At 47.7% G+C, this 25959-nt stretch overlaps 1 protein-coding gene across 3 annotated transcripts in view; it reads left to right on the top strand.

Annotated features, from left to right (window-relative positions):
* Positions 1–25959, top strand: part of TOX2 (TOX high mobility group box family member 2) — a 108128-nt gene that overhangs the window by 25716 nt on the left and 56453 nt on the right. For 2 of the 3 annotated variants that reach the window (XM_072350116.1, XM_072350115.1), the window contains exon 2: positions 14757–14822. The exons of the other annotated variant lie outside the window; for it this stretch is intronic. In XM_072350116.1, coding sequence (XP_072206217.1) covers positions 14757–14822 — 66 coding nt within the window. The remainder of the gene's footprint in view (positions 1–14756; positions 14823–25959) is intronic. 3 annotated transcript variants of the gene reach the window in all.

The raw sequence follows: 25959 nt of genomic DNA, 5'->3' as shown, positions 1-25959 counted from the left end.
GGGTTGCAAACTGCCCTGCTCATCAGCTTATGCATCTTTCTCTGTGCTTACTGTAACTTGGGTTCGCTTTTCTATCTCATTAGTTATTGTTTTGTCATGTTAGGAGCCTGGGGAGGAAAATATTAATCACAGGTTTAGCTGAGTGCTGTTTCAGTAAGTAAAATCATAAATGAATTGCAGGCGGGAAGCTCAGCTGTTCAGCTCCATCCCACAGCCAGCTCTGGGGACATGGCAGGGGCTGGACAGCAGGTGCCTTCATAGGATCCCCCACTTCTCTATGACCAAAGGCAATGTGCACTGGGAGGATCCCATTGCAAAGCTTCCCTGACCCTATGCCCAACCAGAGGGGGACTGGGGCAGTGGGGAGAGAAGAGCACAAGCTCGTTGCTCCATCCCTGCTCCATCCTGGCTGCAGCTCCTTTTGTAAATCAAATCCAGATTTGCTCTGTCGAGGGGGAGAACCCGAGGAGAACCCCATCAATGGCAGCATGCTGTCCCCAGGCTTATTCCCTCTATCCTAAAGCCATTGAGGAGCCACATAGCTGTGCATGGAGCATGTGCAGCTGGGCCACCAAAGGTGTTTATTTCAGGAGCTCAATTCTGGAGCCCCTGACCCCAGGCAAAAATAAACACGGCCTAACTGCTCCTGCCCGGGGTTATTTCTGGCAGCCCCACCAAGTAACTGAATTTCAGAGGTCTGTGTGTGTGTGTGTGTGTGTGTGTGTGTGTGTGTGTGTGTGTACAAAACAGCAGATCTCAGCAAGATAATCAATTATATGCAAGAGGAAACCAGAACTTTTTCCATTGGTTTTATCAGATATTGTGGTCCGTCGAGGCAATTCAAAGCAGCTCAGAACCCTATTACGTTCATTCTTGCCATAATCACTCCATCTCTGTTTACCATATTCAGTTAAAGTGGCTTGTTTGCTACATCCGCTCTGCTGCCAAAATAACCTCATTTACTCCTGCAAACGGCTTCTGTTGCTGCTGCTGTAGTGCTCCTGCATTGCAAATACATCCTTGGCCACGGCGCTGAGGTTTGGATATATTGTTCTTTGAATCCTGCCGTGGACTTTGATTGGTTGGCATTTTCATTCACTTTCAAGCAGCGTTTGAATGGCAAGGCTTTTTTGGAACACGGGCTTCTCTTTCACCTGCTGCAGAGCCGAGCAGTCCTTGGCTGGGGGCTGCTTTGGCCGTGTGCTGCTGCTGGTTTTCGTTCCTGCAGTTGCTGTTGTTGTTGTTGCGTGTTTTGTCTTCAAACACAAAAGTCTGTTTAAGAAAAAAAAAAATTATAATAACCACTTAATGGAGATTTGGTCCCAAAGTTGTCAGGAAGCTGTGAGGCTGTGGCACTGCGCACGCAAAGGTTTTGTCTGGATGGTGTGAAGGTGTCAGCAGGCACAAGCAGCCGCCCTGAGCTTTGTGGTGCTGCTGTTCAGCTTGCTTTCTCCTGCACGAAGCTCTGCTGCAAGTGATGAGGGGGAAGCTGGAGGTATCACTGTGAGGAGGGGAGGGAGAGTGAGAAGGAAATATGGCCAAAAATGGTCCCGACTGCTTTGTTTGCTTGCTTTTTCCTGGTATCCTCTCTCTTTGATGTAGCTTAGCTCCTCTCCCTCTCTGCCAGCAGTGTGAACCTGGCCAGGCATTGCCAGCACTGGCTGTGCCCTCCCTCCATCCCCCCCGGGTGATAGTGGCAGTCACAGAGCATGGTGGGATGTGTGGGTCTGCCCCATCCCATGGCAGCAGTGCTGCAGGTGTTGGCTGACACACAGCTTGTCCCTGTTACAGGATGGTGTTTGTGCTTTGAGTTACTCCATCAGTGATGGATGGTGGGCCAAAGCCAAAGAATCATGCAGTGCACCTTCAGTCCACTTTGGTGCATTGTTGGTGCAACCACAGTCACTGTGTGATGGCTGCAAACCCCATAATAACCCACAGCAGGGCTGTAGTCCCATCTGCACACCTGGAGCTGGGCAGCAGCCGGGATGCTGGGGCTTGTGGTGGGGTTTTGTGTCTCCTTGCTGAGCAGCTGGATTTGCTGCTGCCTGTCCTTCATCTCTCACCCTGCCTCCCCTCCCACTGGTGTCTCTCTGTTGGGAAGCTGGATGTGGGCAACTGAGTGAGCCTCTTGCAGCAAGCAGCCCTTGGCCACGAATGGTGGCGATGATGCACAACAAGCCAGGTGGGGAAGATGCTAAGCAGGTCTGGTCCCAAGGTTGGAGAAGCCTGGGGATGGGTTGTTTCTTGCTGACAATGTCCCTTTGCTGGAGCCAGCTCCATGCACAGTTCTCCCCTGAGTTCTATGGGCTTCTGGGCATGGGGAGCTGCTGCTGTAGTACATCATCACTGGGGACACAGACACCAGTTTAATGCACCAGGCATTAAACATCTCTGTATTTTCCAGTTCTCCAATAGCCTTGCAGTCATTGCCTTTCTTGCCACTGAATCCCTCCTGCCATGGTATCTTCCCCAGTTAGTTCCCCAGAAAGGCTCGAGGCTCAGGGGACAGCTATGGAAACAGCCCCCAGCACCAAGGGCTGCTGCTCACACTGCTGGCTCAGCATGGGACAAATGCCCTGAAGCAAACTCTCAGTAAAACACTGTGGGTTTCTGGGTGGAAAGTGGAGTGAAATTTCTCACTGGTATAAATCTAAGGCCCAAGGTGATTTTTCTCCCTTTTGTTTTCCTATAAGCATTGCCATCATCTGCTTTGGGATCTGTATGTGTTTTTTTGGCCTGGCACACTATTAAATTCTGTTCTCAGTGATGAAAGCCTTCATTGGTTTCATTATGAATTGCAACTCTAACCCAGCCCTGAGCAGAGCTGTGGCTGCATTACAAAACCAACCACACAAAACCAAATTCCAGGTCACCAGTTTGTCAGCAGAGGGTTTCTAATTCAGCACTGCAAGGCATCTCACCATGAAAGAGAATGGTTATCCCCACTGCACACCTGGGAAAGTGATGTTGCACCTGCAGTTCTGCATCCAGCCCTGGGGTCCCCATCCCAAGAAGGACATGGAGCTGTTGGATTGGGTCTAGAGCAGGGCCAAGGGATGCTTAGAGGGCTGGAGCAGCTCTGCTATGGAGTCAGGCTGAGGGAGCTGGGGGTGCTCAGCCTGGAGAAGGGAAGGATCTGGGAGACCTCAGTGCATCCTTCCAGTGCTCTGCTGCCACGCAGCCTGGTTTCCCGTTTTCTCCCTATTTTCCCATCCCTCTTCTCTAAGAAAGGGTGAGCAGAGCTGAATTCGGTACCTGGAACAATCATGTGCTGACAGTTTGGATAACAGCATTACAGTATTTTCTCTGTTATTTTCTGGCCTGTTATTTTTGCACTCTATCATTTTACTATTGCTGTGCTTTCAGTAGAGGTTCGCGCAGGGCGGCTGACGCGATAGTTGGACTTATCACTTAATGCTGAGTTAATTTAAAACCTGCTGAAGACTGGAAGGCTTTCAGGCAGCTCCTTCCTGTGTGCATTTGACAGCTTTGGGTTTCTCCTGCTCGCTGCTGTTCTGCTTGGTGTGGTGACTCTGCAATTCCCAGGACTTCCTCATTTGCAATTAACCTACATAGCGTTCTTTTCATCTGCAAACTTTGTTTTGCCATACAGCCTGGTTTCCAGGTCATTAATAAAGATATTAAGCAACAGGAGACCTGGTTAAATACTTGTGTTGGTGTGTTAATTATTGCTGCCTTGAAAAACAAATGACGTGCTTAGTTTTGCCTCTTTGGCTCTCATCAGCATTGGGTCACATACAGCATCACATATAAACTCCAGTTTGGTTAGAGCAAAGCCCCACTTGTTTGCTGGGGTAGCTTGGATTTATATTGTCCTGCTGGGATGTTTGGGGTGGGAATTCAGCATCCTGCAGCCCAGAAGTTGCCCCAGCCTCTGAACCCTGGGGTTGCAGCGCTGGTTTTTTGTGCTGTAGACTGTTCCCATTCCAGCTGTAACTCCAGCCCCACTGAGCAGCAAAGGTGAACTCGATTTGCACATCAGGTGTTTGCTCAGAGCTGTTTATGTTGGCAATCACAGCATCCTTCCCATCTGACCAGGCTGAACGTTGTTCCCACTGTGACTTGTGACGATTTATATACGTGTTTTAAGAGCAACAACAACACTGTTTTTCAAGAGATAGAAATTGGGACCTTTCAGCTGTTTGGGAGATTCACTGTGTTTGGTGTAAAGGACCCAAACTTGTTTTCCTTTCCAATGAGCACACAAGTGTCTGGTCCCACTTACCAACCAGAGGAGGTGATGAATTCTTCTGGTTTTGTAGCCAACAGTGTTACACGGTGGGGATGTCACACAGGCTCCCTGCAGCCTGCTGGGGCTGCATTATCTGGCACAATGGAGCCTGTAATTAGGAGGTGGGGAAGGTGCTGTACATGCAGCTCTAGGGGATTGCAGGAGAATGGAGGGAAACAGAGATGATGGCCTGGCAGCACTAATTGAGTGTTTTCACCTTTCCAAGGTGCTTAAATCTCTATATGATGTAAACCCTGGGAAAGCGCTTCCTCGAAGTGCTGGTGGTTATCTCGTGCACCCTGTGGCTGGTGCAGTGCTTTGTGCTGGCACAGGACAAGGAGGGTCCAGAACAAGGAGGCTTCTTTCTCTTAACAGTTGTGAATAAGGTGGAGGTGGAAACATATCTCTTCTTTTGTAGAGCTGCAGCTGGAATAGACCCACTGAGGAATCTCCATGAGGTTCACATAGGGGCACTGTGCTGGGCTGGACCAGCAGTCAGAATGCAGAGGACACAGCCCAGGAATAACAGTGTGAGCAAAGCTCCTTAATTACTCCCTCAGCCCTCCATTTAGCAGTCAGTGCCTGCACTCCCTGGGCTCCCCATTCCACGACAAACCCATTTTTGACTGTTTATCTGAGTAAAAAGGGACAGCGAGACCATAAACCCTGTGGGATTTGGGGGTGAGGGCTGTGTGAGGAGAGGCAAAGATGGGAGCGCGGCTTTTACGTTTTCCCTCCGTCAGCACGAGTTTAATGTTGAACAGGGCAGGCGTTCTCCTGCCAGAAAGAGCCGAGCAAGACCTTATTTGTGAATACATGAATAGCGAGTTTGTAAATACTGCCTCTGAAGTTATGAATGATCTGACACCGACTGGCTGAAACTCTGTAATTTTATTGTGTGAGATTTAGTAGGTCAGCCATATACATGCCAAGTCAAAATGACCTAGAAAGCCTTTCTAGGACAAACTAGTGCTTGAAAAGTTGTCTTTTTCGAGGGCAAGGCCATAACATTTCATGCTTACTCTGGCACATTTTCCTTCTAACAGCGCGATGTGAGTCTGTGGGATGCAGGAAATTCATCATCTCCTACACTGAGGAGAGAAAGAAATGGCGACAAAGGAGGTTACTGATCTCTTAACATAACTGGTCCTTTCCTGGTCATCTCTCTTCTCCAGAGATGGTACATTGGATGCCTCATAGGCAGGATTTTAGGCTAGAAGCTGCAATGCTGACTACATAAATACTTTTGTGTTTCCATTTAAAACCTTGCCAAGGAACTCCTGGGTCCAGCAGCATCCAGCACCTCCCACCTTCCTTTGGAGCCCTAATCATTAATTGACCTGAAATTATGGATCAAAATGATGTTTTTCTTCCTCTACAGAGGTTTGGGGAAGGCTGGTTGGTGAGGTCTGGGCAGAAGGTTCCCTCTGCCCATCAGGAAGCAGTGCTGTGTGGGTGCCCATTGCTTCCACAGAGAGGTGTTGGGTGTCCTCCTTGGAGATCCTCGAAAGCCACCAGGACAGGATGCTGGGCAGCAGTGCAGGGTGGCCCTGCTGGGGCAGGATGGGACCAGCAGGACCCAGAGTGCCTCCAACCTCAACCAACCTGGGATTTGGCGAGGGGTGACCGTGCTCAGTGTCCCATCCCAAACCATGCCCCCACCCTTGTTCCAACCCACTGTGGTGGCTCCTAGCACTGGAACCAGCAGCATTACCAAAGGACCGGCTTACCCCATGCACCCCGGGCTGCAGGTTGGTCGTTGAGCCCAGCCATGACCCACTTGAGAGCAGCTTTTGCCATCCCCAGCAAGTGTGTAGCTCAGAGGCTGCGGTGCCTTCTGAACAATTACAGCTCACAGCAGTCCAAATGAAAATGTTTGTTGAAAACAACATGTGCATAATTAAGGCTTAATGAGCCCTTGTCTGTTTGGAATCTGCAATTAGATTTATAATAGAAAATACTAGCAAATGCCAAATAGCTTTAAAAGAAGCCAAGATAAAAGATAATTTTGCTGCAAATCTATAGTAATACTGTAATTTAATGAGCTGGAAGTGGTGCAGAGAAAGACTGTAAAAGCTTTGGACAAGTTTGTATTGTGCGTGTTTATCTTATCCGCCCATTCTCCTATCTATAAAGCTGTCAGTCTGCTTTTAACTGCTTGGAGAAAGGCAGGACTTTGCTCAAATTGGGAAGACTCCCTTTGTTTATTTTTTATTTAAGCCATTAATTAGTCGGGCAAAGCTGCTTTTTCTTTTTCTCATTAACGTGCTTTAAACTTTTTGTTAGGGTTAATAATAGTAATAATAATAATAGTTGTAATAATAGTAATGATAACTCAAGTCAATTACTTCCAGCGAGGCAGGCGCAGAATAATAATGAGAGGTGCCTCTTTCTCATTAGTTGCCTTAATTTCCGTGAGCTTCCAGCACAGGGGATTGTCAGTGCTCAGGTGCACATTATAACAAGTGAACGTGGATTGCCTCCTTGTTCTAATGAAAACGTTACACAGCAGTACAACTTGCGGGGAAGATTAAGAAGCTGAATGGAGAGGTGTCCAACAAAAAGAGCTGAAATGAGAAATGCTTGAGAGAGGTGCTTTGGGTTTTTGTTAATAATGGGAGTTGGTGGGTCGTGTTGGAACCGCTCCTTGCGCTGAGCTCCATGTGGAATTGCTCTTCTTCGAGGTCAGGGTTTGAAGGTTTTGGAGGTGCTTTTTCCCCAGTGATGTGCTTGGGGAGCTTTGATGGTGCTGACACCATCCCTGGAGAAGTTCAAGAGCCATGCAGACGAGGCACTAAGGAACATGAGTTGATGGGCATAGTGGCAGTAGGTGGACAGTTGGGCAAGATGGTCTTAAAGGTCTTTACCAACCTTTATGACCCTGTGACTGTGTGGCTTGTTGCCTCCATCTGCTTGATCCCACAGGGACAGCACACAGGGACGCCCTGTGCGGATAGGAATCCTGTTTTCTCCTTTGCTTCTCCCCCTGAAGAACCCAGCATGGCCGGTGGGTGACAGTGGGTCCCCTGGCCCCGCTCCAGGCGCACCCTTCAACACTCGAGTTGCGAGCTGAGCTGTACTTTGTCAGCCCCAAATATACTTTGTCAGCCTGTTTTTGCAGGTCATAAATCGCACGGCTGCAGGCGATTTGCATAGCGCCAGGCTCATAGCTGCGGGAGGGAGATGTCACCGGTGCCAAATATCTGCCTGCTGGAAATTCCTCTCCAAATGACTGCAGCAGAGGTTCTGTGATTGCTTTCCCCCCACGGTTTGGTCAGCTTTGCATAATGCTCCCATTCTCTCTAAAGTTGCTTTGAAAACTGATTCTTCGTCTCCCTTCCCGTGCAGGATGTGCATGTCAGACCTGCACCCCATGGATGCCTGCAAAGAAACAGAATCATGGGATCGTTTGAGTTGGAGAGGTCCTTTAAGGGCCATCTAGTCCATCTCCTCTGCAATGAACATGGACACCTACAGACAGATCAGGTTGCATCCATCCCCAGGCATGGCTGTGCATCAAAGCACCACTGTGTGTGGTGCAAAGTTCTCCTGTGAATAAGACAGAGAAACTTGCTGGCTTATGACTGCTTTCTTCCCAACTGTCCCCTCCCCTCCTTGGCCATTTCAGGGCTGTTGTTTCCCTTCCAAAATCAGCACCTCCATAAGGACTCACACAGCGGAGCAGCACTGGCTGCTGCTGCAGAGGCAGACAGGTAGAAGCTCTATTTTTATCTCAGCCCAAGGTTTTGTCTTGCAAAAAAACCAGTGTTTCTAGATGCCTTTGACACTCACAGCACTCCTTGCACAGAGCCTCCTCGGCTTCTTTCAGATCTTTGGACGTTTTCTACCTCTCCCCATTTCCTGTGAATTACACGTGTTAGCAGCAGGGCAAGCGGTGCAGTTAAGTCTCATTATCACTTACTGTATTTGTTTCAGACTGTCTACATAGCAGCCCAGTGCCAGGAAACGTGCTGCATTCACTCTCCTCCCTCCCTTCCTCCCTCCCTCCCCAGCAATGCACATGGCAGAGGCACTCACAGCTCTCGGGATTATTCAGCTGCTGAGGGAGCAGGAGCAGCTTAGCAAGGGCCCTGGGTTTATTTTGCAGATAAACACCTCCAGCACCTGCGTAAGCTGATAAACAATACAGGGTGTGCTTGTTGCTGGGTTTCATAGAGGATGTGATGTAGGTGGTGGAGACGTGCAGCTCCATTGGTTGTACCTTGCAAATAAATGGCCCTGAGTGCAGTCAGCAGTGGGATGGGGTGCTTTGGGGTGAAGGCAGGGCTGTGCCCCCATGGCAAAGTATTTCTTTCTTCCCAAGTTGTGAGAGAAATTGGGAAGGGTTTGGTTGGGCTGTACAGCAGTTCTGTGCTCTGAGGAGGAGGGGATGTGATGTACCTGGGGCATGGGGATGCTGGGGCACTGCATGCCTCCCTCCAGCCAGCAACACACCAGGCAGCTACAGCTAAACACAGTCGTTTGGTCAGGGTCTGTCCTCATAGGATGGAATAAAAACCAACCCCATCCCCCATGCACAATGCAAGGGCAAGTGTGAGCACTTCTGAGCATGGATGGATGGGTGGGTGGATGGGTGAATGGATCAGTAGGTGGATGGATGGATGGGTGGATGGATGGATGGATGGATGGATGGATGGATGGATGGATGGATGGATGGATGGATGGGTGGATGGATGGATGGAGAGCAGTCTGCTTTGTGCTCTGCTGGCAGTGCTGCTTTTGCCTCTTGTCGGAGTCACACAAGAAAGGGTTAAGCAGAATTTTGATCTCGGCAATATTTTCATGCTTATACATTCTGTTTCTCATTTCCATGACAAAGATGGTAGGAAGAGCAGAATAAGGTACAGAATTTGCAGAGCAATTTTAAGACTGTAATGAGAACAGAAAATAGTAGGGGGAGAAGAATTGTAATTAGAATATGAAATGGGGGAAAAAAAAAATTAATCTATTTCCATGTCAGTCTTTAGACTGAATTCTGCTGCTCCCTGTAGCTTTCAGTGGACGTATTTTTTTGTGTGCCTCTGTGAAGAACCTGAACTCTTTTGCAGGCTCTGAAAGGCCCGGGTAAATGAGTTTAAGTCCTCATTCCCCCCCAAATAATGTAATAACAATAATTTGGTGAGCGGTGCACACAGAATACCAGCCGGTCCGTGAGATAAATGCATGCTGTCTGTTGAATACTGCTGCCTCGAGTATGCAGGAACAAAAGGGAAGGCTGGGGAAGGTGCTGGGGTGCCCATGGGGCACAGAAGCACCCAGAAATCCTCCCCTTGGCTTGAGAGCTTGCACTGAGCTTCCCCTCCCATTTGGCTAAGTGCTGTTCTGGGTCCCTCCATGCTGCAGCAGGAGGTTTTGGTGCTGGCCCTGTGGAAAGGACTCCCTCAAGGTGCTGGTTCCACCAGCACTGCTTCTAGTGGCTGCTTGTTGAGTTCAGGTTGTGAGTACGGAGGAAGATCCATTCCCTGTTCTTGTCTTGGGATTGTGTGCGCATCTCTTTGACCCTCTGCATCATCTCGTCCTCATCTGTGCATGCCACGCCATCTGTGTTGCTCACCCCTCTGATCATAGCAGGTGGAAAATACATGCTTTATCTTTTTATCCTCTGTTTTTTCCCTTATAACTCCTAAATCTTGAATGGTGTTTTTTGGCAGCCGCTGAGATCTGAGCAAAAGTTGGAAGTGAACTCTCCAGGATGAATGCACTATTTCTTCTCTGGACAATAACAGCTATTTTAAGGCCCATTGTCGTGCCTGTGTTGTCAGAATTGCTTTTCTCCAGTGCATTACTTTGCATTTATTGACATTAAATTTAATCTTCCATTTCCTCAATGCCACTTAGTGCTGTGAGACTCTTAACACAAAGCCATTCAAAGTTGGCTTTTAGTTGTGGCCAGCCTGCATAATTTTTTCTCATTAATAAACTTGAATCCTTCTAGATCACTTCTATTATGAACTGGATGGATTATAACCCAGCTCTCTCGCCCATGACTGCCCTGCTAAAACCCACTGGATGTCCTTTTGCTGACTGTGAGCAGAAGGACCTTTCCTTTGGTCCCAGGATGAGCTGGGTTTGGCTTCTAAGAGCTTTTGGTTTCAGAGTGTGGGAGTCGGACCTACAAGTCTGCAGTTTTCTAAACCCAAAATGAAACTTAATTCTGGTACTTTGGAGTTAACGAAGCTAAAACCAAACACTGCTGGCACCTGCCTGCAACTCCGGTTCCTTTTGAACTTGCAGAGCCTGACTGGTGGGCTACGCACTGCATTTGTAAGCTTGGAATCCTGTAGCACAGATGTTTGAGTCCCACTAGGCCAATCAGAGTGGCTGCTTTGGTCGGTTGGTTGGTTTCGTTGCTTTCAGTCGATCCTTTTTGGATGTCCCATTTTGAGGTAGTTGCCCAGTTGGGTCTCTCAGAGGAGGATGAGGGACAACTGAAATCAGAAGGAGGCAGTGCAGATCATTTTGGCCTTTTGCATGTGGTTTTAATCTCTGGACCACTGTTTGTCATACTTTGGTCACCCCTTGGCATCACCAGCTGTGCTCCTGCTTCTGCTGTGTTTGGGAAAGAACTGTTACTGTAGATTTATCCTATTTGTATATTCTTTTATAAAAATAAGTACTTTTTCTAATAGTTTTAAGGCTGAAGCCTTCACCTGTATCCACGTGATGTGATGATTTAGTATTACATAGAAAAAACGCTGTTTCTTGGGAACCAGTTGGCTCCCACCAGTGCTTGGTTGTGCAGCCCTTTTGCAGGTGCACTTCCACTGCCACATCTGCATCGCTTTGCTCCCTTCTAATGACATTTGTCCAGAGGCAGATTGCAGTAAGCAGTGAGGCTGGTGGCTGCATGGAAGCTGGGAAACATGGAGCTTTCCTGCAGGAGTGGGGTTTGTAAATCTGTGTCTGAACCCATGACCCTCTCTGACAGCAGCAACGGAGGGGGCCATCCAAGCATTGCAGTGGACAAATAAATAATGCTAAGTAGATCACTTTGGGCCAGAGGTTGTGTAAAGACCTTAATGGGGGAAACTGCAGTTAAAGAGATTAAGCTAACCTCAGCCCTGTATTCTCCAGGGAGGTGTGATACAAATGACTCCTGCAGGAAATCACAGCGTGGCTCTGCAGGCGGCCACACACTGGGCTGCAGTGAGCTGTTCCCATCCCAGGGCTGTGTGCTGACAGCTTCATCAGCTTCATCCATTCCAGCACTGGGGGCTGCTGGGTGCTGTGCTGCAGCCCATAGGGCTGAGCCTAGGGACAGATGTCCCAGAGCATCACCGTGGGGATGCAGGGCTGAAAGTTGCTACCTTAATGAATCTATGATTCTATGATTTTCTCTGTTTGCTCTCTGTGACATGCTGAGGACATGATGACCAGGTGCACCCCAACCATGACAGGTGTTGCCCCAGTGCACCCAGCACCCAGGAAATAAAAGTGCCATGGCTGAGAGGGGACCTGATACTGCATCCTACATGAGGAGCAAAGTGGAGGGCAGTGCTTGTGACTCTGAGCAGTAGGGATTGCTGGGAGCATCCCATTCCTTCTTCAGGGCATTAAGTAACTGCTCGGTGATGGTAGCTTTTGGTCACTGCTGCATTGGCATTGATAGTGCACGTAGCACGTCCCCAGCCTTGCCAGGGCTGTATGTCCTTCTAGCAGGTCCCTCCCTGTGAACAAACATTTACCCCGTGTGTTTGCTCACAGCCGATCCCTCAGTGCACTTGCCCTGGGGCTGCCCCAGCTTGCTGCACACGCCTCTTGTTTTTCTCACATCTTATTAACATGGGCCCTGCGTGACTCCCTGGGCTTGTCTGCAGCTCTGACAATGCCGTGGGGCTGGGGGAAGCCCCTGGGTGCAGCGTGATGTTGGGTCACAGTGTGATGTTGGGTCGTGGTGTGATGTTGGATCACAGTGCATCATCCCCACCACTCCCAGTCCCAGCTCTGACTGTGTGTGTTTCAGACCCCTCGGTTTCAAACACAGAGCACTCACAGCTCCCTCTGCTCATCCCCAGTCCATGCAGGAGAGCTGAGGATTAGCCACAGCTGCCAGTTTGCTCAATGGGCTGCTTCTGTTAACAGAAGAACAACAAAAATGAAGCAATTGCAAAAGAGCAAGGGCATGATGAAGACAGCAGTGCAAGAGCAGACTCCTTGTGAATTAGCAAGGACCTGGAAAAGGTAACTGCTGCTCCACACGTGCATCATTCAGCATGAGTGTGATGAATCTGGGGTCTGAGTACAGAATGTCTGCACCCAGAGCATGGTGAATGGGGAGGAAATGTTTAGAACCAACAGGACGTACTAAAATGTTGCAGAGCTATTGAAATAGGTCCAAGGTGCAGTGATGGGGCTGATTTTTCCAAAGTGCATTCTGTAGCAAATGGATAACAAGAAGAAGGAGAGCACATTGCTCATCTGCTCCACCTGGCTGCTGGGGAAGATGCAAGTGTCTAGTTGAAAAAGATATTTCGATGGGAGAATTCCTAATAAATTTGTTTGCACCTTCATAGCCTGGGAGAGAGGGGACAAAAATCAGCACTGGGGAACTTCCAGAGTTCCGGTGGTATTTTGAGCCTTGATTTTCAGGCTCTCTGCTCAGCCTGGCAATCAGAGGCACGGTAATTTTGAAGGAAGGATTCATTACCGTTATTACGAAGGCATAAAGGGCAGAAGGAAGTGTGGAATGGAGGTTGGAATAATAAAATGCCATAAGAAAACATCTGACAAATAGAGTAGGATGGAGAAAGAAGAGCTGTCCCCCTGCTCTGGCAGCCCGCAGTGGAAGATGCCTTGTCCATTGCTTTCCCTGTTCCAAAGAGATGGACTCCCCACAGCCGGTGCTGTTGCCACACTGTCAGTGCTGAGCCTTTCCACCACCTTGTGCCATCTCCATTGCAAACACAGCCTGCTCCGCTCGGGCTGGCAGAGGGTTTTTAGGCTGTGGAGCTGATTGAGTCTGCACACCAGGAAAGCCGTCAGCTCCAGCTGAGAGCGCGTTAGCAGCAGCGGCTGTGCTGGCAATCATTGTACACAAGGAGGGAAATTCCATTCAGTGTGTCCTGCTTCTGGAATTGCTGCTGGTCCTGGAAAGCCCTTAGGGATGCTGGTGCTTGCTGCACCCCGCTGCTCCTTCCTCACTGAGGGGTCATAGGGAATCCTGCACACGTGCGGGGATCCCCTTCCGTCCCGCTGCAGTTGCTGTTGGCTGGTGAATAGCTGTAATTTTTCTGCTCTTAATTGGTTTTCTGTGCTGTCCCAGAGGAGGGTTCAGCAATTAGAGGTGTCTGTGCACTCTGATGCCACGCAGGGCTTTGCTAACTCTGCAGACTTTAATAGCTAATCCAGTGGCACTCGGAGAAATGGAAGTGTAATTAATAGCCTACGCAAAAACCTTCACCTGGCTTTATTTAGATTTCTCTTTTATTGGCCTTAATGCGGCCCGTTTCTGTTAAGGCATAACTGCTTGTCAGCCTCATATTAGAGAGCAAAGGGACACGTACAGGGTGAACAATCTGCAATTCATCATCCGGTTGTAAGGGCAAGAGGGCTGGCTCTTCCCCTTGTTAAGTGCACGGTGTCATTCACAGCTGTACCTCCATCCTTGTCTCGGGAGTGTTTTACAGCATATCCCATTTTATTGCCATAATTAATTTGTGAACTTCACCTCCAGAACTGCCCCAACCACACTTTGAGTCAATTCTAGACGGCATTTTTCCTTCATTTGGAGCCGGAGCAAGTGATCAGCTGTAGCTAATTAACGAGAAGAGCTTTGCAGCTCTCCATGCTGGTTTAGCATCTAATGGCTGGATCGAGCAGCTCAGAACCAGGTGAAGGCAGCAGGCAGACTTGCAGCAGCCATGGGAATACACCGTGCTCAGGGTGCCTCTGGATCCCCATCCACAGAGATGCAGTCCCAGTGAGCAGGAGGGGATGAGAAGGGAAGGAAATACGTCTTCTTGCACAGGGAGTTTGCAAACAACACCAAACTGCCCCATTCTGGGGTTTAGGGTAGAACCCCTTGTGCACATCCTGTGTCTGCTTGGGGATAAAGGAATACATAGGTGTCTGGGAGAGGACTGAAGGTGACCTGCTGTCTTGGAAATTTCCACTGATGGAAACTGTCTTTTTATAGTTCACTGATGGTGTAGTGGGAATTTTAGGCAGAACTTCATTTCAGCACTGCTTGCTGCTGGCTGAATCTGTGGATTTGCACAGCTTTGCACAGTTTTGGATTATTAGTTTGAATCGGAGTGACTCATTCTTTCATTTTGCTGAAAGAATTACCATAACCATGCTATGCAACCACATCCCATTGCAATATCAGTGATGTTCATGGGCTCATACACACCCAGAAGTACACGAGGACCAGCTCAGGATTTCATTCCGCAAGTCTTGGCTCTGGAAAGAGCCAGGGAAGCACATAACCCTGGCACACAGATGGCATTTCTCTAACTCTAACTTTCTTTTGCCATTCTAGTTTGATGGGGAGAACATGTACATGGGAATGAACGACAATACCCAGGAGTTTCTGTCGGCAAATCAGGTAAGTGTTGTTGGCGTTGGGTGGGTTGTGTGCACAGGGTGGGGGAGGCTTTCTAGGAGACGTAGGCTATGGCAGAGCTTGAGTGTTGGGAGATCTCCAGGTCATGGGACAGCAGAAGGGAGAACGGAGGAGGTCAGCATCCTTCAGTGTATATGGAGGTGCAAGTGGTGTTTCTAGAGGTGAGGTATCTGAGCACTGTGTGTAGTGTGGGTGCCTCTCCTTGCCCCCACGCAGAGCATTTCCTGTAGCGGAATAGGTTGACGGTGGGCTGGCTGGGGGAGAAGAAAGGAATCAAAGGTTTCCTGTTCTGGAGCTATGAACCCTCGTGGGAAGGATCAGAATAGAACTGTTCACATCTCACAGGGGCCGTTGTGAACTCATAGAGCAGGAATGGCTCGTCAGTGAACCCTGAATGTCTATGAATCAATACATACTTATAGGCACACGCTGAGATCTTGCTGGGAGGGGAGAACTTCAGCACGTTCTTACCTGTCCTTCCAACTGGGAGACCAGGGGTGGTCCCACTTGTGTTCTTCTGTGATCCTCGGCATGAAGCACCTCAGTGAAAGGGAAATCACAAGTTTGTCACTAATATTCATATCAAATCCCTCATCTGGGGATTGAGTTGAGCCACTTCGTTGTATCACCACAGCCACGTGCAGTGCAGACTGTGATGAGTCCAGTGTGAACTCAGCGCAGTGCAAGACCATGAAGGACAGCTGGGTGAAGATTTCCATCTATCCCCAAATGCTGCTGAAGCTGCATGGGATGAGATGTCAGTGTACTCCTGCTGCCAGGGTTGGGAGATGCCACAGCATTGCTATAGATTAGGAGGCTGGTGAACATCTACCTTGGGTTCCTATGATGAAAAAAATTATCTGTATATTAAACAGGATGGAAATCTGTTGTTCATCCACTTAGAGAGTGAGACGACACGGGTGGGGGGTTGTCCTTGTGCAAGAAGTATTTCCAGGAGTGGGGAAGGAGCTGCAAACTTTGCACTTTAAGGTGGTTCAGCTGTTCAAACACAGTCAACCAACCAAGGCACTGCTTGTGGTCAGCACCGGGAATTGTCACAGCTTGAGTAAAGGCAGAAGGGAACAGGGTGGCCCCAAGGTGCTGCAGGTTGGGGTTCAGCTTCATCCCACCCTATACTGCCCAGAGCATCTGGACAGGTGACGGCACCATCAGAAATGAACAGCAGCTTGTTTACAAAGCAATGAATACACTGATGGGTTACTCCACACTGTGCCTTTTCCTCCTCTGGACTATGCCCCAAATTCAGCTGTGGGTGATTGGTGACAGTGTGTCTGGGACTGCATTGTGCCCCAGGGCACAGGCTCTGTGGGGTGGGGAGCATCGTGATGGGGAGCTCAGGGTCCTCTCATGCCCCTTCTGAGACTTCTCCCATCATCACCATCAGTTCACATCCCCCCACATACATTCACATCACTGCCTGTTTACCACTGAGTGCTTTATGGCACTGGTCATGACTTTATTACTAATAATACAGTGCCTCTAATGAAATGAGGAATCCAGATGTTTTTTATTGTTTGCTCGACCTGTTGGAACCTGAATGAGTACGTTAAACAGCAGGAGAGCACTTTCACAGCCCCATTTGAGCGGCAGCTAAATCATCAGCCCCTGGATGCCCACATAAGACAGGTGGGATAGTGCCTGGTCCGCAGCACTCGTGGGGATAAAGACAAGTCCTGCACACTAATTATAGGAGCCAGCATGCCATAATTGATGGATATGATGTTTTTCCCACTGTTGTGGTCCTAAGCTGCTTGGCCACATTGGGCACCGCAGATGGAGCTTCAGCAGGGCTGGATGCTCACACTGCTCTGGGCTATAGGGACTTGCCTTTTGCTTCTGGGTCTGTAGTTTGCATTTTCTGGTGATTTTTCTTTCATAATTTATACGGAGAGTTAGGTGGGAAGCAGAATTCAGTTTACCACATCTCCTCCCACTTAAATGGCTCCTGTCCATCATGGTAATGCTTTACATTTCTCATCCAGAGACACAAAAACTGCTTAAGCTCTGGAGCCATCCCTTCCCATCACACAGATAAGATTACTCTCATTTTACCACTGCAGAGCCTGCAGTTAGGGCTGCTCTGGTGCTGAGCAGTCCCTGGAAAGCATTATGAAGCTGCAGCATCCCAACATCACCTTCTCACAGCCACTTCCACAGTCTTCATCCTAAGCAGCCTCTCATAACAGGAGGGGAAGGCAGGATGGCTTCCCTCTCCTTCTTCTGCACTGCTGAGCTCTGAGCTGCTAACTTGTACAGACCAACTGCCATGAGCACTGTAAAGCCAGCTGATCTGCTTTCCTCCTAATCTTCTTTTATGTGATTGCTTGTGTGCTGTAGTCCGTGTTTCTTGTTTTCATCCCCAAAGAGGTTTGTCTCAGCTGAGAGCTAAATGCAGAAATGCAGGAGCCTAAAACACAATGAGGGCACTGACAGATCCGTACCTGCACCGGCACAGGCTGCTTGGGGAAAATAATTCCTCTTGTTCCATCAAATAGCTGGGACATTCGACCCCAGAAATGAGTCAAATGTGAAATGTAACTCAACCCCCAGCAGGAGCCGGAGCATAAATGCAAGCTGACATCTGATCAAACAGTCATAGACATCTGACCCCCGAGATGAGTGAGGGATCTGATGCGTCTCCTGAATCAGCAGAGCATCATTCCTCACCCCTGCCCATTTTGCTTCTTTCCTTCCCCATCCCCAAGCAACAAGAAGGAAAAATCCCAAGAAATGCCCAGAACCACAACCAGGCCACGTATCATGAAAGAGACGCAGCAGTGCTGTTAAAAGAAACAAAAACACCTGCAAAGTCGTTTGCAAAGGGAAGTCACTCATCGAGTCCTTTCTGATGGGGAAAGTAACCTCAAATAGGGCAAAATCCACAATTGGGTGGGAGTGTGTTGGGTTTGGCTTTGAGATGTGGGGATCCCACTAATGCTGTCGTGCTGATGAGTGCGTTTGCCACATTTCTTCTCTTTCCACCACCTTTCTCTGGCTGCTCCTCCGGGCACTTTTGATCATCATCCCAGAAGCTTTCTGTGCACGACTTGTTCCAGCTGAGCAGCACTCTGGTTTCTATACCGACAAGTTAATTTGCGCAACTCCTTGTGCAAACACTGTTACACATCAGTGTCATTTATTCAAGCCAGAAGGAAGCTTTGCTATAAGCAGCTCCTTCCCTTTGTGGCTGAGAGCACAGCAAGGACCCTACTGCTGTGTCTGTGGGTGTTTAACATATTCTCATTAATTTTGACACTATATTTCCACGTGGCATAGAGTAAAGCTGGGGTTTCTCTTGCTGTGTGCAAGTCGGCAGGAGCTCAACTGAATAACTGCACTGGGGGAAATGGAGTTGAGAGAGGTTAGGTTTGTCATACACACACACATATACATCTGTTTTCAGATGTGTCCCTTTACAGATGTTAGCACAAGGTTACACATGCCTGCCCATTCCTGCATGCATGGAATCCATCTGCACATGTATGTGTGCTTGGATGTGGATAAATCAACATTTATCTATTGTGTCTATTGCCCTTTATCTGTTTATCCCCGTACATCTTCAAGCTGGGGTCTGTATTAGCCATAATAGATACAGTGAGTCGCTGAACTGCTGGGTCAAATGGTCAGGGCTCCTTGATCAGCCGTCAGGATGCATTACAGCAGAGCCTCCGGTGGGGCTTGAATTACAACTTACATTTGACTCATTTCTGGGGTCAAAACGTCCCTCTTATTTGACCGAATGACAGAAATTGTATAATTTGTATATATCCCTGAGCCATATGTGCTCTGAGTGCCACTCTAATGTGTTTTATAAAGGCACAGCTGTCTTGGTGACTTATTTAAAATGGGATTTTGAAGTAGTGTTCTTGCCATTTAATGTCCTCATTCAGGGTTACACAAGGTTTATCAAATAATAAATAACGTTTAGAACATTAGTTTTAGCATAACAATGGGTTTGCTAGTTATGAGGAACTAGATGTCACAATAAAGCTGTGTTTGGTAAATAAGCAATAATAGAGAAAGTAACCGATGGCATAATTAGAAATTAATGACAGCATGGGAAGCCTCTGATACCTTCCTGGCGTGCTGCGAGTGCTGAGACGAGACAGAGCTCCTCCTGGCAGGCTCTGCTATAAAACATGCCATCAAACCTTGTCACAATCCTGGCAGACACTCCACACTCCCACCTCCTGGGCCTCCCACCCAGCTTGGCTGAATCGTGGAGAAATAGCAACAGTTGGTAAAATAAAACTAGTCTCCAGCAGATACCTGAGGGTGAGCATCAGTGGTCCCGTCCATTGGTGGGCAGAGTGCAGCCTGAAGCACGCATCGCTCTGGGCAGCCAGGAGCCACTGCCTTGAAGGGCAATTAGAGGTTGCTAATGAAGACACTTAGTCCTTCCCTAATGCCTGCTGCTTTCTTTTTTCTTGTGATTGGGTTAGATAATCTTAGTGTTTTTTTCCAATCTTAATGATTCTTTGGTTCCTCCCTGTCAGGAGGTGGAGGGCAGGACCAGTGTGGACATTCCTCCCTTGTGTTTTGCCTTCATCACTGACTTTTGGTGAGGATGCTCCATTGCTGGCAGTGCAGTTGCTGGAGGATAACGTCTACTTGTGTTGTTCTGTCCCTCACCCCCCAGGACATGTGAATGTGGAGGAGTTTTCAGCTATTTGTCCCCATTGACTGAGGCTCATAGTTGCAGCAGGTTGTTCATGGTGACCACCATTGCTGCTCAGGCCTGGCTTTCCTCCAGAAGGAAGGCTGGAAGATGACCGTACACATGGCTGGGCAGGACTCATATACAACCCTTCCCTTGACTCGTGCCACTAAAGACTACACAGCACAGTGGCAGGGGAAAGCTCAGAGCCCACTGTAATGTGGCTGTAATTTCCACTCAGGTCCAGGTTCCACCTGGATGAACTTATGGAGTTGATGATCCCTTCCAACTTGAGATATTCTATGGAGTATGATACTGTAAGGAGTGGGATTGGTCTTTGCATCTGAAACCACAAGTACCACAAGTTCATTTTAAACTGGAGGAGATAGATCTCAGGGTCTTTGTAATCGCTTGATCTCGGCTGTGTATTGATTACAGGAACGGATGATGGTCAGATGATGGTCAGTGTTAGAGAAAATCACTGACATTAGTAGGAGAATGTCAAAGAGGAGAAACTCTGGCCTCCAGGCATGGAGAGCTCTGATGCTCCTGAAGGTCTACCGGTATCACGCGCTTTGCCTTGTATGTGACTTTCTTGCCTACATATGCATGTATGTCTCTACATATCCATAATACACATGTATATATATATCTAAAGATCCCTGGTGAAGAGAAGTGAGCTTTGTGTGGTACTGAAGTTGAAAGGAAGGACTAAACTGTGCTTGCAGTGTGGTGGAAGTCGTAGTGTGCACTGCAGCTGTACTAAGATTTTACTTCTTTTCTGCTGTTCTTAAAGCAGTGCTGTGTCATTTCATATGTTGTGCTAGAGAACAAAAAATAGAGAGAAGACACTGATAGATATTAAATGCCTTTCTTGGCAGACAGTTCAAGAGAAATCTCATGTACTATTTTAGAATGAACAGTAGAGTGTTACACGTCATTTATTACAATCAGCAGCTAATGGAATCCCTTCCATATGGGGTTTTGGAGGTGAGCACAGCATTATAGCTGATGATCCAGGCTTGTGAATTTTGTATGAACTCTCATGTGACAGTGAAATTTTTGAAAAGTGAAGTCGAGAAGCAATTCCTGTAACTTCCATCTTAGCAACCAAAGCTTCCATTGCTTGTGTAGTGCTTGGGTAGTACAGTAATAGAACTCCTAAGTTGTTAACAATAGGGTGTTTGAAAAACATCACGGAGTGAAAAGCTAATGTGACCGAGCAGTTCCGAGACCAAATGAATCATCTTTGTTTCTGCTGCATTTACTCCAGGGGTATAAAAAAAGCAACTTATACACCTGACAAGGTCTGTCAGGTGGTGTGGAAGGCGCCTTGTAGAGAGAGAAAACTCTGAGGTTGTTGTTGTGGTTGAAAATTTCTTCTCAGAAAGAGTGGCATGGCTACCCAGGGAAGTGGTGGAGTCACCATCCCTGGAGGTGTTCAAGGAAGATGGAAATGTGGCACTTGGGGTCATGGTTTAGTAGTGGTGATGGGTTGAGGGTTGGACTTGATGATCTCAGAGGTCTTTTCTGGCCTTAATGATTCTGTGTTTCCAAGCATCTGGCCAGGCTAAGTCATTCTGGAGGAGGCCTGCTGGGGAGCACAGTGACTCCCATGGCATAAGGAGCACATGGGCTGGCTGTCTAGCAATGCTGATGAGCTGTTAAAGCCAGCTGACAGCTAATAAAATAGCAGCAAAATATAGAGGAAGATGGTATGCAGCCAACAACATTTATCACTTTATCAAAGATTTCCTACTGTGCTCCATGCCGCTGGAAGTGAGCGCATGTGGAGCCTGCAGAGCTGCTGCCTTTGATGCAAAACGTGGGGGAACCTGGGCAGCTCCGGGGGGAGCAGCTCACACTTCTGAACCCCCAGCATTGCATTGATACGAAGCTGTGTGTGCTGAAAAACCTCCACTCCTGCCCCTCTAGTCAGCCACTGCTCTTGAGAGCCAAATTACTGCTGTGAAGCCATGAGATGGGGAGCTGGGGCTGCCGTGTTCTCAGTTGCTGGGCTCTGATTGCATCATCATTTCTAAGCTGTAACAAGCAAGATGTTCTGCTGTGCCCTGTTGGGGGGTCGGTTTTGGATCCTGCTTGTGAATGCAGAGGTTCATTTGCTTCTGGTATGGACCTCTGGGGAGTGGCTTTGGGAAATGGTGTTTATTTGGGGAAAGGTAGCATCGTGGGCTGCAGAAATACTGAAAAGATTCCAGGCCTTGTGCTCTTGGGATTTCCTACCCCAAGTGATGGATTACTTCTCCTGTCCCATTGGATCCTGTGTTTGGATCTGCGGCCACCGAAGGGTGATTAGCTGGGGAACTGCTCGCTTCCAGCAGGAAAATGTCGCTTGCCGCTTCAGAGTTTGGATGGAGGCCTGTGCAAACAGGAAGGCACCTCTGTGGCCACAGGACAAGCCCTCTGCTCCCCAGGGGTGTGGGGCTGTCCAAGTTTGTGCAGGGTGGGCTCAGCCCCAATGCTGCGCTTCCACGACCCTGGCTTGAGTTTGTGCATCCCAAGAGCAAGAACACTGCTGCTCACACCAGGTCCATGTGTTTGCTCCAAAATCTATGTACTCATGCAGTTGGGCAGGAGAGCAGACCTGACAGTTTGCCCATGTGAAGGATGATGGCATAAAAAGGGGCAAAGCTGACCCAGTGCGCTGCCCATCACCTGCACTGCAGCTCTGCTCGTTGACCATCAGTGACACTGCTGGCATGGGCAGCGACCTCTGAGATTCATCTCAGGCCAGGTAATTCATCAGCAGTCACCAAAAGAGTCTGCGCTCATGCTGTGTGCTCAGGTCTATACATTTGTGTACACTGGAAAGGGCAAAATATGACTTGGCTTTTATTACTTTAATTAAAACATGAGTGAAGGGTATGAGATTCATATTAAATTGTATTTTCCAGGCTGCTGTGTGAAGGGCTAACTGATCTGATTACCATGAAGATTACAAACTATCAAAGTGAAAAAGAGCTTTTTGCAAGTATTTCATATTAAACCTTCAAACATAACACTTTAAGAATAATTATGGTTGTATTACGGGAAAATGATTCATGAATTCTGAATAAATATAAGACCCTTAAAGGGAAATGTTCCAAGACCACAGTTTTCGTTCCAATCTGATGAAATTTAGTATCATTTTGCAGCTGTAGAATAAAATGAAATATATATATATGTATGTACATAGGCTGTATTGAGTATATGTCAGACTAAACTAATGAGATTTTTTTCATCAACTCTGAGCACGGACACACACAAATGGAATAGCCGTTCTCATTTGCTGTAATAGAAAGCAGCAAGGAGAAGGGAGAAAGGATCTTGCTGCTCACAAGCCTTTATTCTACCCTTGATTGTTAAATAATATATTTTAAGTTCTCGTGGCCTGACTTCAGAATGTTTGAACTGATGTTAATGGGGACGGGAGAGAAAAAAGGCAGCTAAAGGGAAAAAGAGAAGTGAGGAAGGGCCAGGGCTGGGGATTTTATTGGTATTCCCAGTGGGCTGCAATAAAGATACTTTTCACACAATACAGTGAATGTTTACAGCAGACAATTTAGTTTCCTTCCAACAATTATGAGAGAAATTGAATCTCAGGAAATGTTAGTTTTCCCTAAAATTAGACATAACAATAAAGATACCCCTGCAAGTTTATTAAGGAGGGAAGAGAAGAAAAGCCATCAGTCTCTGGAAGACAATTTAGCCAATTTATTTTAAGAATTCCAGCTAACTTCCAAAGCAAACACACAGCTCTGCAGCCGAGCCTCGTGCCGGGCACTGCCGCTTTCCCAGGCTCGAGCAATCACCAGCACAGTCTGGAAGCAAACACCCACTGGGTGCCCATTTCCACCACGGACCTGGTTGGTGCTGGAGGTGCAGTGCACAAATGCTCTGTGTGCAGTTCCCTGGGTTTGCTCACACGAAGGACTAGCTGGGATAACACTTTTAAGTCAGCTTTTAAGGTTTTCCTGAGAAAACGGGTCATGAAACGTCAAGAGAAGAAATGGACGGGATGGGATGGGAATGATTGGGCACTCAAATGCCACTTTGGGAACGAATTCATTGTGCTCATGGAGCAATGCTGGGGATTAAAAGGGGAAAGCCCTCTGTGAAATGCTGAACATTCTGCATCTCTTTAAGCTGCTCGTACCATTGGAAGACACCATGCAATCCATCTACTTGCCCTGCCTTCCTGACCTCTGCATCAAGGGTCTGCCTCACAGCTTCCAATCTCTGTTGTTTGATATCAAGAGCAGGGATAGGAGCTTCTCTGGTGATCTTTCTTCAGAGAGCCTGTCCCATTTTGGTCACATTTGGGTCTACCTACAATGCTCTTTTTTGTTAACAGCCAGAAGGGCACCGGGTACATGGTTTGGTGTCCTTCTGAGCAATAGAAACACTCAGCTTTGAGTTTGTGGGCATATTTATGTCTTGTCCACACTTTAAAAGATGATAGCAGAAGCCATTGAGCGATCAGGGCAAATGTGAGTTTGTTTCTGCTTTCAGCCCACATTGTGCCCGGATATTCTCTAGTTGGGTTGGAGCTTGATGATCTTTTAAGGTCCCTTCCAACCAAAGCCACTCTGTGATCCTGTGGTTGTAGTTACTCGTTTTGTCGTGGCCACTTCTTCTCTAGAGGGTATTTGATGAACATCTGTGAGTTAGGACATAGATGAGCCACTAAGAGCAACGTGTGTGATTCTATACATAGGCTTATTATTATTAAAAAAAAAAAATATATATATATATATATATATATGTTAAAATTATAAACAAAATATGGGGAAGAAAAAAAAAATATGTTAAAATCATTAAAGCTAAAATCTGCTTTTTTTCCCCCCAAATTTACATATTGGAGGCTTAAGGTTGAGATTTTCACACCTACGCTGGGGATTTGAAGACTTGGCTGTGCACCAGGTTATGGTTCTCATCATTTTGTCATGAGTCTCTTGGTGCTTCGTGCTTTCCCTAACAGCCCGGCACCTTTGTGCTCCTGTGACATGACAGCTTCTGCTTTGGATAAGTGTGTGAATGATAACATTCTAGTGCTGGTGGTAGTGGAGGAAGGTTTGTGGCTGTGGCTCTTGGAAGCTCAGTAAACTCAAAAGAAGCAAAGAGAGATCCCAGCTGTTGCCCTTAACCTCTCACAGACGGGGCAGGCTGGAGCATGGATGAATTTTGCATATTCAGGGTCTGCAAGGAGGGAAGCATCCCAGTTCCAAAGGCAATCTTTAACTTCTCTTTTGCCCTACCAGCCCAGGTCACATTCAGCTTCAAACTGACATTGCCTGGCCTGGTTTGGAGGCAGCACTTGTCTGAACCCAGTTGTTGAGCTTAGCATCAGGGGATGCTCCTGCCACCTTCTCTCAGGACTGACTCAGTGTCTGACATCGGTGCTTCTCCTGGTGCTCAGGGCCAGGTCTGGGGCTGAGAGTCTTGAGGATAACATGGGAGGTTGATTTATTGCTCCGGGGCTTCCAGTTAATTTCCTTTTCCCATTTCAACCCCTTTCTGGCAGTCTGCAATGTTATGCAGGGGGTGGGCTGGTAAAGGATATCGAGCTGCTCTCAGGGATGGAGAGAAGAAAGGGGAGGGGAGAGCGTGGCATGTCACAAAGCACTGATATGTTTTCAATTTTAATAATATAAAAAGAAGTAAGCAGCACCTTAGCTACTAAGGTGACAGGTGCATAAGAAGCACTGAATAAATACATAAAACATATTTGCTGTAGGCATTTGTCGCTGGAAGTTTAAACATTAAACATGCCTGCTCCGTCTGATACCATAATACAGCAGGGATGTTCCCAGAGCCATTAGCTCTGCTCTGACTGCAGCTTTACATCTTCACTGGATGTACCATGGAAGCTGCATTGTGTCAGCGATGCCTCAGTGAGTTTTGCACCCAGAAGGAGAAGTGAGTGAGTTCTGGGGTGATTTCAGGTGGCCTTTTGTGGAGCTTATTTCCCCTTTCACACTGATGTTTTGGTGCTGTTCCATGGGAATCGCTGGGCAAGGCCCCTCTTTGCCTTTGTACCTATTACCCTGTAGCTGAACGGTGCAGATAAACGGGTTTGCATCTTTAGTTTTGGAAATGACAGGATAAGGAGGAAAGCAGATACTCAATCCATTAAGAAATAACTAGGTGGGTGATTCACTACCATTTGTGTAAATGCTAACTCTGCTCTGCCCGCACAATTTATTAGTACTTCAGAGGAGGAAAAAAAAAAATAAATTATTTTAATCTCATAATGGATGATGAGCTGTGAAATTGCTTCTGCAGCAGCTGGGCACCCTGGGGGAGGTGCTAGCTTGCACACATTATGCAGGCTCTCCCCACTTCTCCCCGTCCTTGTGCTAATCAGACACGTCTAGTCTGGGCACTGGGAAGGGGCTGTGCTGCTGCTCGTGGGCTTTATTGCCTTTTTTGCATCATGCA

Source organism: Excalfactoria chinensis, chromosome 15, assembly GCF_039878825.1.
Source record: "Excalfactoria chinensis isolate bCotChi1 chromosome 15, bCotChi1.hap2, whole genome shotgun sequence".
NCBI lineage: Eukaryota > Metazoa > Chordata > Aves > Galliformes > Phasianidae > Excalfactoria > Excalfactoria chinensis.
Note: the sequence above shows the minus strand (reverse complement) of the source record. Positions and strands in the feature narration are given on the sequence as shown.